The following is a 20,698-nucleotide window of genomic DNA, read 5'->3' as shown; positions in this document are numbered from 1 at the left end:
TCTAAAATCACACGATCTTGTGACTGTTCGAGTTTTTCTGTAGCTCTTAAGGCCACTTGACTTTCTGTATCTAAATTCCAGCGTAAGTTCCTTGGCTTAAATCAAATTTCGCAGCGCGAGCACTCTTAGAACAATTCCCTATACCAGACTTACGTTTCCGAGGTATATTGTAATACTTTATATCCCGTTCTCGAGCTTGTAACAGAATTTTATTATTGTATCTCAACTATAATTCACCGTAATAGCTATCCAGCTTCGAGAAATGGTTTAGCAGTTCTCTTTAAAATTTCAAAAAATGTGTGCATGAGTAAACATTGGATTTGCACTGTCACGGAAGAATCCATCAACACTGAGCCGCAGACTTCCACTCAAGCGTCGTCCACATCTCACTCACGTTTTCCATATTAAGGGGCTTTTTTGGTTTTGAAATAGCCTATGTTATCCTTCAGGATTCAATCTATCTTTGGATCAAATTTTATCAAGATCAGATTACCGGCTCAGCCGTGAAAAAGTAACAGTTACTTTTGCATTTATAATATTAGTATGAACTAAAAATGTTTGAAATGTGCATGAACATGTCTGTTAAGGAAACATATCCTAAGAAGAAATTGTATTTTCAAATGTAGATGGAACCCCGTTGTATAACTTGACCTCCACACGCGGCAGCTCCTGGAGCAGAAGAAAATATATTTAAAAAAACAAGGCATTTGTAGGGACATGATAAACGTCCACTTTAATGAACACCTTGCACATGAGCAGTTCATACAAATTTCAAGTCTATTACACCGAACCAAGTTGATCCGTAGTCCTTGGTGAAAAAACAAGAGCGAATTTGGCCAATACACCAAACCATAGCAAGTTTTTGGATCGTAGCTATCGAGCATGAAGAGCACCAACACACGAATCATCTGGAGTTTTCTACGCTGGCCATGTTAGTGGCTACGCAGACCATACATTCGCGCTACGTCACCCGACATGGTGCGAATGAATGATTCTGCTGCATGGAGTGCCGATCTCGGTTCCTGCATGCTGAATCGTTGGAACTGTGTTCTGGCTAACCTTTTCGTTGGAATCGCTGTTGGAGTCACTGACGAACTATACAAGGGAAAGCTTTCCAGATTGTACTCTTGACCGTGGTCCAGCTAGTAGCGCACGTCTGTGTTAGGCGCTAGCTGACACTCTGGGAGTAACATCGCACCTAATTTGTGTTGCGGTGTGAGATTAGCAATGCCTACTCGTCTGATGTGGTGGCCCAGAGGTGAATGAACTTGCCTTGCCACCGGAAACTATAACGATGTTAGTTAATGCACCCCTTGTGCCACCAGAACCAAATCTGACACATAAATGACTTGATGAGGAATTCTTCAGTGGGATCACAATACAGTCTCGCTGAAATTCAGTTAACTGCACAAATTATGCTAGTCGATGTCGTACACAAAAACCAACTATTGTTTCCGAAACAAACTACCAGTCTTTCATCTAGTCCATACGGATCGTTATTTGACTCGCTTTTACATAATCGGAACATGGTCCGTACTCCGTTCTCGGCATGGTTCTTTAAACCATTGATTCTATTGACCTCAGCCAACATCGCTTGCGAACATGGAGTCTTTGCTTAGAGTCTTATCAAGTTTTCATTTTGTACCAGTTTCTGGAAGCTGTCTCTGGGGGTTGTCAGTACAGAATGGGCAAAGACTAGAATATCCTAAACGAATTATGAACAATGATCGACGAGGTGAGGGTCGTTGTTATAAGACTTTGGAGTAATATAATAATAGGTAGGCGAGACCACAATGGGGAGTACAAACATGAATGTTGTCAAAACAAAGGGTGACATGAGAAGTAGTAAAGATGGAAGCCGAATGGCAACTTCACAAGTAATATAGCTCAGGTATAGTGATTTTCTCTCTTTCTATCTTACCTTTATTATTTAACTAGCTGCGTACTCATTGTTGTCTGGATATGTATTTATTCCAATCTTCAGTTAATCCATCTCGTCCTTCCCTCTCTCTCTGCCCAACTCCTCCTCCCCTTCTTCCTGCTCGCCTAATCCTCTTTCCATTGTCCGTCTCCTCTCAACTCTGTCGATCTCCTCCCCTTTCCCTATCCACTTACTCCTCCCCATCTGTCTGTTCATCTCCTCCTCTTCTTCTCTTAGTCTCTCTCCCTTCCTCTTCCTGTCTCTGTCCATCTCAGTCTCCTTCGTTTCTATGTCTATCTCCTCCCCTCTCTCTTTCTGTCCATTTCCCCCTCCCCTTCTCTGCCCATTTCCTCCTTCCCCTGTCTGCATCCATTTCCTCCTTTCCCTCACTGTCTGTCCTCGTTCCAGGGGTTTAGGATAAGAGATTTTAGCCATGACTTTGACCACATAAGCCTATGTCAAATATTGTCAGGTACACTACTGGTCATTAAAATTGCTACACCAAGAAGAAATGCAGATGAAAACAAGTATTCATTGGACAAATATATTATACTAGAACTGACATGATTATATTTTTCAGCAAATTGGGTGCATACATCCTGAGAAATCAGTACCCAGAACAACTACCTCTGGCCGTAATAACGGCCTTGATACGCCTGGGCATTGAGTCAAACAGGGCTTGGATGGCGTGTACAGGTACAGCTGCCCATGCAGCTTCAACTCGATACCACAGTTCATCAAGTGTAGTGACTGCCGTATTGTGACGAGCCAGTTGCTCGGCCACCATTTACCAGACTTTTTAATTGGTGAGAGATCTGGAGAATGTGCTGGCCACGGCAGCAGTCGAACATTTTCTGTATCCAGAAAGCCCTGTACATGACCTGCAGTATGCGGTCGTGCATTATCCTGCTGAAATGCAGGGTTTCGCAGGGATCGAATGAAGGGCAGGGCCATGGGTCGTAACACATCTGAAATGTAACGTCCACGATTCGAAGTGCCGTCAATGCGAACAAGAGGTGACCGAGACGTCTAACCATACCATCACGCCGGGTGATACGCCAGTATGGCGATGACGAATGCACGCTTCCATTGTGCGTTCACGGCGATGTCGTCAAACACGGATGCAACCGTCATGATGCTGTAAACAGAACCTAGATTGATCCGAAGAAATGACGTTTTGCCATTCGTGCACCTAGGTTCATCGTTGAGTATACCATTACAGGCGCTCCTGTCTGTGATGCAGCGTCAAGGGTAACTGCAGTAATGGTCTCCTAGCTGATAGTCCATGCTGCTGCAAGCATCGTCGAACTGTTCGTGCAGATGGTTGTTGTCTTGCAAACGTCCCCATCTGTCAACACAGGGATCGAGACGTGGTTGCATGATCCGTTACAGCGATGCGGATAAGATGCCTGTCATCTCGACTGCTAGTGATACGAGGCCGTTGGAATCCAGCACGGCGTTCCGTATTACCCTTCTGAACCCACCGATTCTATATTCTGCTAACAGTCATTGGATATCGACCAACGCGAGCAGCAATGTCGCGATACGATAAACTGCAATCGCGATAGGCTACAATCCGACCTTTATCAAAGTCGGAAACTTGATGGTACGCATTTCTCCTCCTTACACGAGGCATCACAACAACGTTTCACCAGGCAACGCCTGTGAACTGCTGTCTGCGTATGAGAAATCGGTTGGAAACTTCCCTCATGTCAGCACGTTGTAGGTGTCGCCACCGGTGCCAACCTTGGGGTATTACGTCAGCCCCTTGGCTACTCTGCAATGCCGTGTTACTGCCAAGGATTATACGACTATTTTGACTGATAAGGTCAATCCCATGGTACAATGTTTGTTCTCCAATGCTGACGCTGTATCCCAAGAAGGCAGAGCCCTGTCCACACGGCTCACATCGTCCAGGACTGGTTTTGTGATGAATTACCTCATTTCCTTTGGCCACCAATATCGCCAGATCTCAATATTACTGAGCGTTCGTGGTCTACTTTGGAAAGAACGGTGCGCTTTCGCTGTCTACCTCTATCATCATTACCTGAAGGTGCCGCTATTTTGCAGTTTAAAATATGCAGATCTTTTTTTACCCATTCTTAGACGACTAGAAGTTTTTTTTTAAATATCAACGGTTTTCCTACAACGTATTAGGCATGATAATGTGTTCTGTTTTCATATTTTTGTCGACGACCTGTATGTGCAAATGCAACATGCACGAGTGTAACTCTTGCATTGCCAGTACGCATGACTGTGATGACATTCAATGAACCACATTGTCAATGAGTTCCTTAACAGACATTTCCTTGGTGGTGTCAGTAGTCGCATGAATCATCCTGTGAGGCGCTGTTCTGGATTGAGACTTGCATCATTCGTGTGCAGTCTACACCGTTGAGTGTTTATGTAGTGTAAGTAATTGCACATTGTGACGGTACAAACCCCCGTTACTAGATGGATATTTCTAGTAAGCAAGGATTGCTTTGTGGAGAGCGAGCGCGCTACGTGCTGCGCGATTCGCGGAAGCGCGTGGCGCGCCCGCGCTAGATTTGCAACGGTCGCCGGGCGGCCACGTGGCCTGCAGCTTGGGGCATTCTTTGGTTTTTCGCTTGTTACGCGAAAACTATGTAACTTACGGTGAAGAGCGATGTGGCAGTGGATTGTGGACAGCAATACACACCTTCTGAAAGATCGATCTTTATTTCAAGTCACGAGACGCAAAAGTTATAGTAACCTCAAAATCGGTTAATATCACGAGGCGATTGGCGATTAGTGTTTAACGTCCCGTCGACAACGAGGTCATTAGAGACGGAGCGCAAGCTCGGGTTAGGGAAGGACTGGGAAGGAAATCGGCCGTGCCCTTTCAAAGGAACCATCCCGGCATTTGCCTGAAACGATTTTAGGGAAATCACGGAAAACCTAAATCAGGATGGCCGGAGACGGGATTGAACCGTCGTCCTCCCGAATGCGAGTCCAGTGTGCTAACCACTGCGCCACCTCGCTCGGTGGTTAATATCACGAATACTGAAAGATTAATAAAAATAGTAATTAACAACTTACAAGGATGAGCGAGCACTCATTAAAAACGTCTTGTCATAGCGGTTCGAGTGCCATAGTCATATGTTAAGATTCATAAATTATTAAGCCCGTAAAGAGCAATAAACAAAGTTTGAGGGGAAATTGTTTATAAAATTCAATAGAAAATTCGTGACGTAAAGAATGGCACTATATAATATTTTGGGTGGCATCACACGTATGTTAAGCTAGTTAAGTTATACTATACACTTAACTTGCAATAGTTTTCATTGTTTGCAAATTATTATTAACATTTATCGCCCATAATTAATTAATTACTATAGATATGAAGATTTTGAGCAGCACTACTTGTAGATCGCTATAGATTACGTCTCAAAACGGTGCTATACGCATTTCTATAATAAAACATTTTGCAGCACAGATGTCAACAAACAAATTTGCGCTAAGTGGCGAAATTTTGCAAAAAATAAACTTGATTTACGGGCGATAGAATAATCCTAGAAATTAATGTAACATAGTAAATGAGATGTACTTTTTAGCGTGGTTCCGATGGTGTACTTACTTCTGTCGAGGGATGTATGTATCAGAATTTGTAACCTTAACTGGTGAGATTGGCAGATGCTAAACGGGGGGGAGGAGTTGGACATCCGAGTCTATATCAGCGAGTTGGCCAGGGGTCTGTCGTTGGTCAGTCGTATTGGAGGGTGGGTGACGAGCAAGCCCCACTTGAGGGTGGCCCATGTGGTCGTTTGAAAATTCTTTTTCAAGCCGTTTTATTTCGACAAAATGTATTGTTTAATAGCGCAAGTGTTAAAGCATATATTTGGTGAACTGGAAGTGCTACGATTATTTGTGTAAGTACGATTTACGAGGTATACATCGTCGTAAGTGAACATGTGGCGAATTGTGGTTTCGCGCCAAAACTCTTAGAACAAAGAGGACAGTGGGACTTGTGATTCTGTTCGAACTGTTTGAATAATTTTCGTTTTCAGCAGCCTACATTACTCCTATTGGAGGCATGGAGTCAGATTATTATTACAGTAGAACAGTAAACCTTCTTACCAGTGCTAATTTCATTGTGTGAAAGAAAAGAACAAAGCCAATAAATAGTGATTGAACTGTGTCGTGAAAAACTGATTTTAGTATAATAACCGCCTAATTCTTGTTCCCTAGCATAAATTGTACTTATGTCTGAGAGAATAATTAAATCAAAAATAATATGTGGAAGTGTACTGATGCACCAAGTATGGAAATCATCCCCTGAGACTTACGTAAGAGCCAAAATTTGCAATAATATTTTTTAACCAATATTTGTATATGCACATTTCGTGTGAAAACGCTGCAACCGCACTTCGTCTTTATTATTTACCGTCCCGTCGCAACATGTGTATTTTTTGGTTAAATGTGTGTAACGATTTTGTAATTGTAATTAACGCAAGCGTTAGTACAAAGCGCCAAGTGGGCCAAGAGCAGAAAATTGCCAGCAGCGTCGTTTATCGCTTGTGCACAAGATTCTAGGCGATAGAAGGATCTACCACAATTGTAGACCAATACCGAAGCGTGTGTGTGAAAGAGATGGAAATCATGTTCCCACATCCTACTGAAAGAAGAAATGGCGAACAACGTATGCTGACCTATACTGTGGTAAAAATGTGGATTTGGCTGTATGCTAATAAACTGATGTCTTCATCTTGTGTCTTCCACTCATACTGTCTCCCACACATCATCATATTAACAAACTGAAGGCATAAATGATGCAAGTGTAAGTCACAGAAACAGTTTTATTGAACTAGAAAGTTTACATTTTATATTATTTTACTACAAAACTATACTTTCCCAACTTCTTTATACATTTACTTCTTTGACTGCTGGATTTGTTTTACAAATGCGCGGAATGCTTCCATTTGATCCGCATACTTACTGTTAGAACTTTCAAGACGAGTAAGCCACTGCTTGATATTAGAGTATTTGTTCGGGTCAAGTCCGGATTCTGGGTTTAACTGAAAGTAAAAAGAAACAAGATTAGTGCCAATGTGCTAATGGTTTGGTACCAGTAAACAAAATAGACACACCAACAAATACCAGCAAAGAAAGGAAGTTGAATTTCACTAAACAAGGCCTACCAGACCCTTTTAAGTGATACAAGCACGAAGTGTGTGGTGCATCTGCAAAATTTGTGACTAAAGCTACACTATTTCTAACATGGAATGAATAAACTCTCGCTGAAACCTGTATAACTTTTTTTGAGACCTTTCAGCTGTCCATTATCTATTTCAATAGAAGCCAGTTTCCTTACAGCCGTACTTTTTATTTATATTCTGATGGTTATCTCATGTACATACAACTGATTTCAAAACAGTATGGCCTCATCGTCAGGTACCTGTTAAGGCGCACTTCATGAATTGCATGCCGTTACTACTGTAACTGATATTCTATCAAGGTTGGCGCCCGTAATGAGTCTGCCATACAGTTCGATAGTTTGTGTCAGTGCATCCCTCAGCTCCCACTCGATTTCGACTCATGGAACCCACTTAACAGGTAATTGAAGATGAGACAATATTACAATATTATGTCACAATCGGCTGTATGTACATGAAACATTCATAAATAATAAAATTTAGAAAATACTGCTTTAAGGAGATAGACTATCGCAGGAATAAATTGTGTAACTTGATTTTGAGACTAAGATTATTACAGATTTTTTCCTGTCTGATACTGTCTTTCACATAAATACGGACGTGACTCTTTTCTACAAGGTGGCGCACGAAATGTGTTACCAATTGTTTCTTTCAAAATTTACGACGCACATTAGATATCCCGCTGGGATCTTTACAGCAGTACCAGCAGAGCTTGGAAAAACAAATGAGCTACGAAATGTGTAATTCACGATACTGCCGCTATGAGACTAGTAAGCAGCAATAGCTGACAATGGAAGACTGATGACACAGCAACGATCGGCAGTTGTGTTACTTTTTCATGAAACGAAAAGCCTTGTTGTGACTCAGAGGCGTTTTCGACAACAGTTTAACACACGATAGGTCCCTTGCAAGAAGACTATCCACAGGTTGTACCATAAATTTGTACAGGAAGAACAGTATTGGAAGCGAAGCGACTCGGCCTAAGCCAGTTTGTTCGCTGGAGAATATTGAAGCGGTACGAGTTGCTGTACAGAGAAGTCCTTGAAAATCGTGTAGAAAAGCAGCAGTGCAACTGGGAATATCCAGACTCTCCGTTCAACGCATTCTTAAAAGTGACCTCCATATGTACCCATACAAGATGACCTGTGCTCAGAAGCTCACTGGAGAACACAAGCAGCAGAAACTACTGTTGGCTCAGTTGGCGGAGGATAGGGAAGATACTCTCAACAACGTTTGGTTTTCAGACGAGGCGCATTTTCATTTAGACCGTGTGGTTAACAAACAAATGTACGCTTTTCGGCTACTGAAAACCCACAAGTTCTTCATGAACGACAACATTATGCTCCAAGGATTACAGCGTGGGCAGCAATTTCCAGTCACGGACTTATTGGACCCTTTTTCTTTGAGCATGCTTCGCAATAGCATCATTCCACAGCTTCTTGCTACTGCCTTTCCCTTCAGCACGCAGTGGTTCATGCAAGATGGAACAAGGCCACATTCTGCAAACACTGTGTTATGAGTTTTTACACGAGCATTTCGACATGCGGATCATTTCACTCAGGTTTCCAGGTCGCTTCAATGACGGACAAAATTGGCCCCCAATAGTCCAGACCTCAATCCATGTGACTTTTTTCTTTGGGGGTACCTAAAGGAAAAATTTCCCCAAAACGTCCACGTGATTTAATGGAGCTCAGAAGACTTATTCTTCAAGCTTGCAGTGAAATTACGGAAGACATTTGCCGTAGGGTAATAACTAACTCCAGTGTTCGTTTGAAGGAAGTTAGGACACGAAATGGTGGACATATTGATATTGAGCATGTGCTGAGTTAGAACAAATCTCCATGGATGATGTCTCTTCATTGTAGTATTGTTCCTTTAAGGTTGTATTGACAATAAAGTTTATATTCAAAATCAGAGTGGTAACACATGTCGTGCGCCACCCTGTATATTTTAAGTTTTGAAGTACTTAGCCCATGAGGTATCATCATGAAATATCGTCAAGCGGAATGATACACGGACATGTGATACGTCTCTGAAGACATACCACACACATCGTTCACGTGCGAATTTGCTGTTTTATCCGCGTTGCAGAAGAACGATAATTTTGTTTCTTACTGGGAGACTGCCACTTTACATACATGGATACTTCAAGATTCAACTTGCACTGTCTTGAGATAAGTTACTGAAGAATGAATTGGTCGTAGACGTGTTGCATGTAAATATGGGTACAACAGAAAATACTTAGAAAATGTACATCAATTAACATAGCTGCTCTCCAGCTGGATCCACTGAAATGCAGTTTCTCCCTTTTTCCGTTGATGTGTCAGCTGAGAACTATAACAGTAAGGCAACATGATAAACACAATAGTGTACGGAAATACTAAATAGCGTTCACAAGATAAATCGAAGCTATCGAGAGAGACTTCGTCGAACGAACGCGTTAACAGTATCATTGTTGTGGATAATGCAGCCACTGACAGGGTTGCTGCCCACCATTTGTTTCCACTTGGTTCGTGTAGCTGTAAATGTCCTACAGAGCATTGCATGAACAATTAATTCCGTCCGGCATTATTTCTTGAATTGAGCAGGTTCATCAAAGAATGTCATCATTCTTATTCGTCTAAGTTTTAAATAGGCACTCCGCAAAAAAGAAATCCCAAGGAAACATAACACTAATATCGTGTAACAACTCCTCATGTCTTGATAATGCTATACATGCGAGGATGAAGAGAGTCCATTCGCTGTTCCACACAGTCTCACATATTCTCTGTTGGGTTAAGATCGGAGCATCTAGCGGGCCAGTCGAGGTCAATTATGGTGCCTAAGCATTAGTCAAAACACGAAGGTATGCACGCAGCCCTCTGAACATTGTTGTCGTCGTGGAAACGGGAGAGAAGACAGCATAGTCTTGAAGATGTAGAAGAAAGGAAATAATCAGCCTGGTTAGTATTTACGTGAGTGAATGGATCCTAGTGTTGAAGCGAAAACCTCGCCCACAACATCACAGAATCACTTCTGGCCTGAACTACGCCCTTCATCCACAGTGTATCCAGTGCCCAATTGGGCCGCCGTTACAAATGACTACTTCCACAATTTGAAGAGAGGAAAAATCCACGAATCATCGAAACACACTACGTGAGTCCAGAGAGCTACTGTCTAGCTTCTTATTCAGCTTTATGTATTACAGAGAGCACTGGCCTTTTGTGAGTAACGTGACTCCAAATGCCCATTCGATGCAGCTTCCTCCACAATGTGGAGATACACCTATTGTGTTGGTGCAAACGTTCGTAGTGTTTTCCACAATTTTAATGAACACAATAGACACACATAACAGAGACTCTAGTCACCTTTAATACGTTCTTCTTCACTATTTGCAACAGTCTGCGTACAGTGGGGTAACTTTTCGATTCCACGACTGTAGAAATGACGTGGATTGAGGCAAAGAACTCGTCCAGCCAAGTTCGGAGTCATTTTCATCCGGAAAGGAAATTCCTTGGAGGTTGTCGATAGAGAGCGGAAAATGGTTCAAATGGCTCTTAGCACTATGCGACTGAACTTCTGAGGTCATCCGTCTCCTAGAACGTAGAACTAATTAAACCTAACTAACCTAAGGACATCTCACACATCTATGCCCGAGGCAGGATTCGAACCTGCGATCGTAGGGGTCGCTCGGCTCCAAACTGCAGCGCCCAGAACCGCACGGCCACTACGGCCGGCGAGAGCGGAAAAGGTGAACATTTCAGGGAGCAACATCAGGTGAATAACGTGATTGCCGAATTACTTCCCATTCCAACTTCCGCATAGTGTTTTTTGTCAGTCTATAGGACTGCGGGTGGGCGTTATCGTGGACTAGCATTACTTCACCCAGCCTTCCTGGTTGTTGTTCTTGGATTGCGTCTGCAACACGTATGAGTTGTTGGCAATAGATGTCAGCATTGATGGTTACACCTCGACGAAGCAATTCGCAGTTTCACCAGATGCTCAACATTATCTAATAATAATTTGCGATTTATATGAATGTCCGAAAGAACAGACACCATGCATTCAGATAACTGATTCGCCCCGATGAGCAATGAATCCACAACCTTCAGTACGGTTGCACATTAACGTCCGAATTCCTACGGGAATCTCCTAGTAGCAAGCATGAAGGATATGGACAGCGACTGGGGATAGGTGGCGCTGGATGGGAATGTGGATTAGAGAGCCTGTGTAGGGAGAGGGTGGCCAGTCGGACGATACGGCGGCCATTTTTCTGCCAAACTGCGGGCGGGAATTTTGAATGGCCAGTAGTGGAGTACACACTCACCGAATCAAAAGCACAAGGCAATTTGGCGAAATCATTCGTTAAACGCCTTTCTTTACAGCTACAATATACTCATAGTAGCCTAATACGTACAGAACAGGAAAATTTGATACAGTGGCTGTAAAAATTATTCGTTACTTGCATAAAAAATAGTGTTAGCATTTGTTTTGTATCGGAAGTGCATAACGCTAAAGATTTAACGTACCTGTATCACGTCAGATGAATGAAAGTCGTAAGCAGTTGTTTACTTGTGACATGCAAAAAGTGTGAGACGTATTAGTATTTCTTGTCGCGTCACCTCTCGTAGATAAAAAACGAAAGAGATTACAAAAATCAGGTAATGTTAAATGTAGGCTACTGTAATAACGACCAAATATAACAAGAAAACTACCGTATCCCTTCTACCCCACAGTAAGTAGACCTATTAAAAACTGTCTTCAAGAGTACCTACAATTATTTACTACGAATAATGTTTCAGCGACCACGACAACTGCGGAAAATGTGCTTACAGTTTGCCTGCGTCAACAGTCAGGCAATAATACTAAAACCAAAATAATGCCTAGTGTTCTGATTCGGAACGAAATGAAGTTTGACGCTATAAAGTCCAATGAGCATGGCACAACATTTACAGGAACATTCCGTTTTCAGCAAGGACTGTCAGATATTAGCTTCAGAAAAGCTTGTGATGCTACCAGTATGCACGCAAACGCTAATGACGTACTAAAAACGATATACAACTAAATCGAACACGCATGCCCAACGCATAACAAGTCTCTCAATAATTCAAATACCTTTTAATCGTTTCCAAAAGTCCTCTGAACTTCAACTCAAAAGCACAGAGAACATAGGAAGAGCGAGAGACATTTGGCAGAAAAATGGCGCCAAAGCTAATCAACCAATCACGGGCAACTTCACCTATGGCCACTCTCTCCGTATACAGGCTATCTAATGTGGATCGACAGGGGAGCGTACCGAGATCGTCCACACGTCTCCGAAGAACGCTGTGTCCGGGTGGTGTAGTGGTTAACACAACTCCTTAGTGAGCAGGAGATCCTGTCTTGGAAGTCCCGATGCAACTGATATCATCAGTTCATTCCCTTCCCTTTGGTTTCGTTTCTTCCCCCCCCCCCCCCCCCCCCCCCCCCGCCACCTTCAGATTATGTTATATCTGCGATTTGTTTGTCGTTATCCTATAGCAACCACCACCGGTGCAGCTTGACTTTCCAGAAACACGACATATTTGAGCACCTACCGTAATATTTACAGACTGTAATTTCAGCACATGGGGTCTCGTGTTGTCTAGCCAGTAGCCAGCTACCTGTACCTACTTCAGTACATTAGTTACTCCTCTGTAACGTTTTGTGTCTTCCATTCGACAGCGTGATTTGTGAGAATATTAATTTACTGATCAGACCCATCACCTTCTTCTTTTTAACATGTGACAGTCCAAGTTAGCTGCTTTCAGTTTTCGACGCTCTGTTTCCTCGATATGGCCATACGGGTCATAGTAATGACTCAGACGTGTACAATTTGTTTTTGAAAGGCACGCGTCACGCACTTGATGTTCGTCGGTCAGCACTTTCGCGTTGGATTTTACAGCTCGAGTAGTGTCATACATGTCTTCTACAACTGTACACGTTATAATTGAGAACTCACAAAGACCAATACGCGTTTCTCGTGTTAAATATCCCCTTACCTCTAGCGACGTTACAGAATTAGCAACACAGTAGTCTGCGAGGGTGACGTTGTCTCCAGCCAGCCACTGTTTGCCGTCCAGCATTCTGTTCAGAGTCTCCAGACCATCCTTCGCTTTTTCGATGTCACTGGCTTCTACTTCTTTGCCATGAAATTTTGGCAACTGTGAACAAAAAAGTTGGTTGAAACCTAAATTAAAATTCTGATCTTCCAACTGACTAATTGGTAAACACAAAATGGGCTATAAATCTAATTATGAACAACATTGGAGGAGAAACATTATTAGGTGTGAAGTAGTTATAGAGCTGAAATTAAATTCCACCTACTTCAAAATTAAATCTGATTCTGCAGTAGGAGAAATATGTGACCGGAAGAGCCTCACTCAAAATTCCATTGTCTTGCATGAAGCTACGCGTTAACACGGTCTCGAAATTTGGCATGCAATACAAAGGGATTCTGGTCGCATGCAAATTATACCATGCAATCAATACCTTCACTGCACGATAGAAATGGCAAAGTTACCAGTGATAGCGCCACTAAAGCAATTACTAAACAAGCTTTTTTATGAAATTCCTTCATCAAAGAAGAACCAATAAATTTTCTAGAATATCAACCAAGAAGATTTGAGAATAAATTCACAGAGGGGCTAAGGGAAATTAATGCAATTTAATGAATGTAAAAGTTAAAATATTAACGTACGGTGATAAATGTGAAGCATTTGTTAAACGCTACCGAAAGAAAAACAGGCGCTAGGAGCAGAGTGGAAGTCCGTTAGATGCTAAATAGCTGTCTCGTAACATACATAAAGGGACATTGCTTTGGGAGAAATAGCTGATCAAGAAGGGAAATGACAAAACAATGAATTGTTTGAGCGGAGAAAAGTCACCGGAAGTTGAAGAGATGCTACTGGAATCGCTGAAGTTGTCGTTTTTATTTGGTGTGCTACTGAAATTGTATGAACCGAGAGGTGTTCCACTGTACTGAAAGAAATTTGATAGACTTGCTTTATCGAAAAAGGGTCTGTCGAAAAAATGAGAGCACCGGATGAAAAGCCAGACGTTTTACACTTAAAGCTGATTGAGTCTTACAGTATAACTGGAAGTAGAACTGAAGACACAAGATGTAAGTCACTTTGGTTTCACAAAATTATATTTGACGTAGAAGCAACTTATAAATTCAGTTTACTGATGGATAAAGTCAAGCTGGATTCTACTGATAACTGTTGTGTTCATACCCAAACCTCTAGATGTCAGACACTGAGAATGGTAACAAACGTAAGTCGACAGAGTATCAACCAAAACTCCGACTTAGTTTGTATTATGTGCTATCGTCCAGCAGAACGGGCGTAAACGTTAATTAAAAGTAACACCAGAACTACGGAGCACAGGAAAAGGACAACTGTGAGTAAGTACCCTGTATAGCTTCCTTATAGAAGTTGTTAGAGCGTTGGATAGTCGTACCAAGGGTGCTGGATTCAAACTCCAATGATATTTTTTTTTACTGTATTATGCATGAAAGTGTTATATGGGACAACAACTAAATGACATGTAAAAGGGCTTTTTGGAGTTTACAGCAATGTTCTTTTGGCATTCTGCTTTCGCTTCGTTTATTTGAAAGCAGTAAACCTGTGGCGTACATTTGTAGTTTGAGAGAATACATAGTCAGAACAGAAAAATAACGAAAGAATTGCATCACACATGTGGAAGAAATAGTAGTAATATTAATAATAATAATGATAGTAATAATAAAACTAATAGTTGTAGTAATAAATAAACAAAACATTAAGATCAATAATTAGTACATGAAACATTCAAAAATCAATGCAAACACAATCAGACACAAACACAAACACACACACACACACACACACACACACACACACACAACACACACACACACACAGAGTGTCATTCATTTAAGTGTGTGGAGCAAATTACATGTAACAGTTTCACGCGTAAACAGTTTAAAAAAAGAAATATTGTCGTCAGTGGGGTTTCAACGCTCTACCAAATCACCTACGCGAGATCTGCGAACAATTACTCACAGATACGCTTTTCCTGTGCTTCGTGGTTCTCGTATTTTTAATACCGTTTTAATACCGTTAATTACCATTTATGTATGTTCTAATGGACGACAGCAGACAGCACTAACTAAATCGGTATATTGGTTGATATTCTATCGACATGCAACTTTTGGAACTGATCTGGGTGTCTGACACGTGGAGGTTTGGGTGTCAGTTACTGTGAAATGGTTGCAATCTGGGATGAACACAGCAAAAAGTGGCGTATTAACTGGCATTTTATTGCAGGCCTAGTTAGATTTCAGCTACAGTACAACCATCATCAGTGTGTTTAGTTGAGAGTCATATAGACACAGGTAATTTTAAGATTGCTTTTTAGGTCTTTATGACTCGCTACTAGACATACTGATGATGGCTGTACTGTAACTGAAATGCAGAATGATCTGCAATAAAAAACAGATTGATATGTGACTCTTTTGCTGTGTTCATGTCTGACTATAATGGATGAGGTAATAAAAACCAGGACTAATTTATCCCAATTTTGAATCTATAGACACTCCTCTAAAAGGTATAGCGGATAAAATGTTCTAATCTTAATAAGGTTCAAATGGCTCTGAGCACTATGGGGCTCAACTGCTGCGGTCATCAGTCCCCTAGAACGTAGAACTACTTAAACCTAACCTAAGGACATCACACACATCCATGCCCGAGGCAGGATTCGAACCTGCGACCGTAGCAGTCGCGCGGTTCCAGACTGCGCGCCTAGAACCGCGAGACCTTAATAAGGATGGAGATAAAATCATAGTAATGACCTAGTAATCCAAAGTAAAGAAGTGGAAGCAATACAATTAGAAAAATCAAGGAATATGACATCGTGTTACGTAGGATGTTCAGCTAAGTTACAACCTACCATAAACTATTTATCGAAGACGTAGTAAGGGAAGGAAGACACTGTTTTATAGGAAGCAGGAGAACATGTAGTAGTGCTAGGGTCTGTAGCTTCCATAGCGTAATTCGCTGGAACTAAGAAAAATTTTTAAACAGGATGGACGGTATTTTCAATATCGACAACGTAGAAAAACCGTCACAGGTTAGTGAAAGCAGAAAACCCTTTTTCAAAAATAGAAGCCAACAAATATCACATATGGGCAAAAAATGAAAATTTAGAAACTTTATGTAGAGGCCTGCAAGTAAAATGCCGACTGTGGAAGAAGGTGGGAAGAGGTAACTGGTAGTATATTAAACGACGTTTTTGATGAATTTCAAACATTAAGTAGATTGATATAGTGTGACGTGAAGAGTTCAGAGCAGGCGATGAAAGAAATCAGTAGTAAAACCACTATTGCGAAAACTTGATTATGAGGAAAAATTTTAGTTTGTGCCAATTAATTATATATTTCTGAGTCATCGGTCTTCTGACTGGTTTGATGCGGCCTTCCACGAATTACTCCCTGATCCAACTTCTTCATCTCTGAATGACACTTGCATCCAACGTCTTCAGTTATTTGCTCGATGTGTTGAAGCTGTATTATTCTACAGTTCTAACCCTCTGCAGTTCCCTGTAGCACTATGGAAGCTTTGTCCTGATGTCCTGAACACACGTCCTATTACCCTGTCCCTCCTTCTTGTTAGTGTTTTCCCTATCTTCCTTTCTTCGCCAGCTTGCGGAGAACCTCCTCATTTCTTATCAGACCACCTAATTTTTAACATTGGTGTGTAGCACCACCCCTCAAACGCTTCGATACTCTTCTTCACAGGTTTTCCCGTAGTCCATCATTCACTATCATACAATGCCGTGTTCCAAACTCACATTGTCAGAAATTTGTTCCTCAAATTAAAGCCTATATTTGATATTAATAGATGTCTTTTGGCCTGGAATGCTTTCTTTGCCTGTGCTACTCTGCTTTTCATGTCCTCCTTGCGTAGTCCGTCGTGGGCTACTTTGCTTCCAAGGTAGCAGAATTACTTAACTTCGTTTACTTCGTGATCACCAATTCTAATGTTAAGCTTCTCGCTATTCTCATTTCTGCTTCTTGTCATTACCTTTGCCTTGTTTCAGTTTACTCTCAATCCATCCGATGAACTTATTAGACTGTTCATTCCAATCAGCAGATCCTGTGATTCTTGTTTTCCTTCATTGAGGATAGCAATACCATTAGTGAACCATACAATTGATATCATTCCAATGTGAGTTCATATAACGCACTGGAACCTTCCTTTTGTTTTCGCATTGTTTCTTCTAAGTATGGATTACACAGTAAAGACGAAAGACTGCATCTCTGCCGTACACTCTGTCTAATTGGAGAATTTCGTTCTTGGTCTTCCAATCTTATCGCCCCCTCTTGCTTCTTGTATATATTATACATTACACGTTGTTCTCTGTAGCTTACTCCTATGGTTGTCATAATCTGGAACATCTTGCACCATTTTACATTCGTGAATGCTTTTTACAGATCGACAGACCCATTGACCTTTATTTTCCTTCAGTCTTGATTCTCTCATCAAGTGCACTGTCACACCTGCCTCCCTTGTGCCTTTTCACCTTTCCTAAGGCCAAAGTGGTCGTCATCTAACAGATCCTCAATTTTCTTTTCCATTCTCATGTATATTATTGTCAATAACTTGGTTGCATGAACTGTTAAGCTGATTATGCGATGATAGTTCTCCCACTTACCTGCTTTTGCTATCTTGGGAATTGTGTGGTTGATATTTTTTCGAATGTCTGATGGTATATCGCCTGTTTAATAGATTATACACACAAACACAAGTATCGGTTGGTTGCCGCTTCCTGCAGCGATCTTAGAAATTCCAATGGAACTTTATCTGTGCCTTCTGTCTTCTTTGATCTCAAGCCTTTAATAGTACTTTTAAACTCTGACTAATACTGGATTCCACATGTCTTCTATATCAACTTCAATTTCTTCTTCCATCATGTAATCAGATAATTCCTCTTCTTAACACAGACCATGAATGTACTCTTTCCACCTTTCCAATCTCGCCTTTGCGTTTAACAGTGGAATACTCATTGCACTCGTAATGTTACCACTGTTTCTTTTGACTTTCCTATGCGCTGAATTAGTCCTTCCGATGATAATTTCTTTTTAGATTTCTTCACACTTTCCCTACAGCCATTTCGCATTGATTTTCCTGTACTTTCTACTTATTTTATTCCTAAGTGATTTTTATTTCTGTGTTACCGTCTTTCTCGTCACATTTTTGAACTTTCTTTCTCCATCGATCAATTGAAATATTTCTTCTGTTACTCAAGGTTTCCTCGCAGTTACTTTAGTCCTTCCGATGATAATTTCTTTTTAGATTTCTTCACACTTTCCCTACAGCCATTTCGCATTGATTTTCCTGTACTTTCTACTTATTTTATTCCTAAATGATTTTTATTTCTGTGTTACCGTCTTTCTCGTCACATTTTTGAACTTTCTTTCTCCATCGATCAATTGAAATATTTCTTCTGTTACTCAAGGTTTCCTCGCAGTTACTTTGCTAGAACTTACGTTTGTTTGTAGAGCGTCTGTGACTGCTGTTTTTAGAGACTTACAATTGTATTCAACGGACCTGTTTACCTTAGGCTTACCTTATCGCAGTATCCACATCTTTAACTAGCTTCAAACGTTTCTCATAAATCCTCGGTAGTTCACTACCCCACTTCCCTCCACAATGGTTATTTTGGACTATTCTCCATTGCTAAATTGTGATATGAGCTTATATCCGTTCCTGGGTACGCCTTACAGTCCAAAATCTGATTTAGAAACGCTGTTAATAGTTAAAAACTTCATCGAATAACAACCGAAGCAGGATATTCCGCGATTTGTGTATGTTCTTAAATACGAGAGCATCATATTAAATAACCTTTTCTCTGGTGGGCCCGCAGCTTGCCTAGGGTACTAATATGATACATTCTTCATACTTTTGACATAATTAGCAGCAAATTGTTTATTTCTTGTTCATTAATTAAGTTCGCTGCAAACCTGTTTCGGCGTATGTGCCATTATCAAGTATTCGTGTTGACATTACATTTATACATCATTTTATCTACGTCTGTTCTACGTGCTATAAGATATTATTTTACGTTGTACTTACTTGTGGGTGGGATGACGTCCATAAGTCATCTTGGAACGTTAAGTTGGTTTATGTACTATCTTGTTAACATTTTACATAGAAGAATAATAGTGAAATTTGTGTTATCTGTTCACAGTTTTTGCAGATAACTTTGTAAAAATGTATAAAGGAGATGAGACTGTCAGTTACATTATACCTAGTACCGGTCACCTATTAGTGGACTCTAATATGGGGTGTGTCCACCCTTCGCTTTTATGACGGCTTGAACTCTGCTTGCGACGCTTTCAACAAGTTGACCGAATGTCTCTGGAGAGATGGCGGCCTACTCTTCTTCAAAAGCCGAAACCAGAGAAGATTGGACGTCGTCGTCAGGAGCGAAGTAGACGCTCTAACCCATTCAAGAGGTGTTCAATTGGGTTAGGGTCGGAACTCTGGGCAGGCCAGTCCATCTCATAAATGTTACTGTCCACAAACCATTGCCACACACATATTGATTTATGACAGCCTGTAGTCTAATCACACAAATGGCCAGCGTCTCCGAACTGTTCGCAGCGTACGCTGTAAAATGTGTTCTTATCCTTCCGCATTTAGCATTTTCTCAAGTGAAGCAAGAGGACCGCACTCTCACCACGAAAAACACCTCAGTGCTGTAACAGCATCTCCTCCGCATTTCATTGTCGACACTAGACACGACAGCAAATAACGTTCTTCAGGCATTCTCCAACCCCAAACGCTTCCAAAGGATTGCTACAGGTGATAGCGTGATTCATTACTCCAAATTATTCGTTTCCAGTCATCCACTGTGCAGTGGTATCGCTCTTTACGCCACTTCAAGCTTGGTTGGTTGGTCTGGGGTAGGGGGCCAAACAGCGAGGTCATCGGCCCCATCAGATTAGGGAAGGAAGTAGGGCGTGCTCTTTCAAAGGAATCATCCCGGCATTGGCCTGAAGCGATGTAGGGAAATCACTGGAAAGCTACATCTGGATGGCCGGACGCTTGTTTGAACCGTCCTCCAGAATGCTTGTGTTAACCACCGTGTCAACTCGCTCTGTCCACTTCGAGATTCAACCTTCGTTTAGTGTTGACTACGGGAACCTGTGGCTTACGAGGAGCTGCTGGACCGTTATATCTCATTCTTTCTAAATATTTATGCACAGTCATTGTGGTAGCTAGACTGGTAATACCACTTACGAACTCACGATTGATTCCTGCCACTGATTTCAAGTGATTTTTGGTAACCACTCCCGACTCCCCACAATGCTCGACGGCTCCTGCCCATCAGTAGATTAGGTCTGATCTTGGTTTAGCTGTACCATTCCTTCGCCTTTCCAACTCACAGTCGTATCACCAAAAGTTGACTTTAGCAGTTTTAGAAGAGTTGAAATGTGTCTGATGGACCTGTTACTCAGTTGATATCCAGTGACGAAGGTCGCCGAACTCTTCTGACCGACCCATTCTGCTGTTATGCTTCACCACGGACAATACTCACCGCCTCCTTCTATACTATCAGC

The 20,698-nt window shown here is 41.5% G+C and overlaps 1 protein-coding gene across 1 annotated transcript in view; it reads right to left on the bottom strand.

Annotated features, from left to right (window-relative positions):
- Nucleotides 1-6,720: 6,720 nt before the first annotated feature.
- The window catches only part of LOC126336729 (glutathione S-transferase D5-like), a 34,519-nt gene continuing 20,541 nt past the window's right edge, over nucleotides 6,721-20,698 (bottom strand). The window contains exons 5-6 of the mRNA XM_050000716.1: nucleotides 13,095-13,256; nucleotides 6,721-6,957 (exon numbers count right to left, since the gene is read on the bottom strand). Of these exons, the coding sequence (XP_049856673.1) occupies nucleotides 6,811-6,957; nucleotides 13,095-13,256 (309 nt within the window). The 3' untranslated portion in view covers nucleotides 6,721-6,810. The remainder of the gene's footprint in view (nucleotides 6,958-13,094; nucleotides 13,257-20,698) is intronic.

This window comes from Schistocerca gregaria, chromosome 2 (assembly GCF_023897955.1).
Source record: "Schistocerca gregaria isolate iqSchGreg1 chromosome 2, iqSchGreg1.2, whole genome shotgun sequence".
Lineage (NCBI taxonomy): Eukaryota > Metazoa > Arthropoda > Insecta > Orthoptera > Acrididae > Schistocerca > Schistocerca gregaria.
Note: the sequence above shows the minus strand (reverse complement) of the source record. Positions and strands in the feature narration are given on the sequence as shown.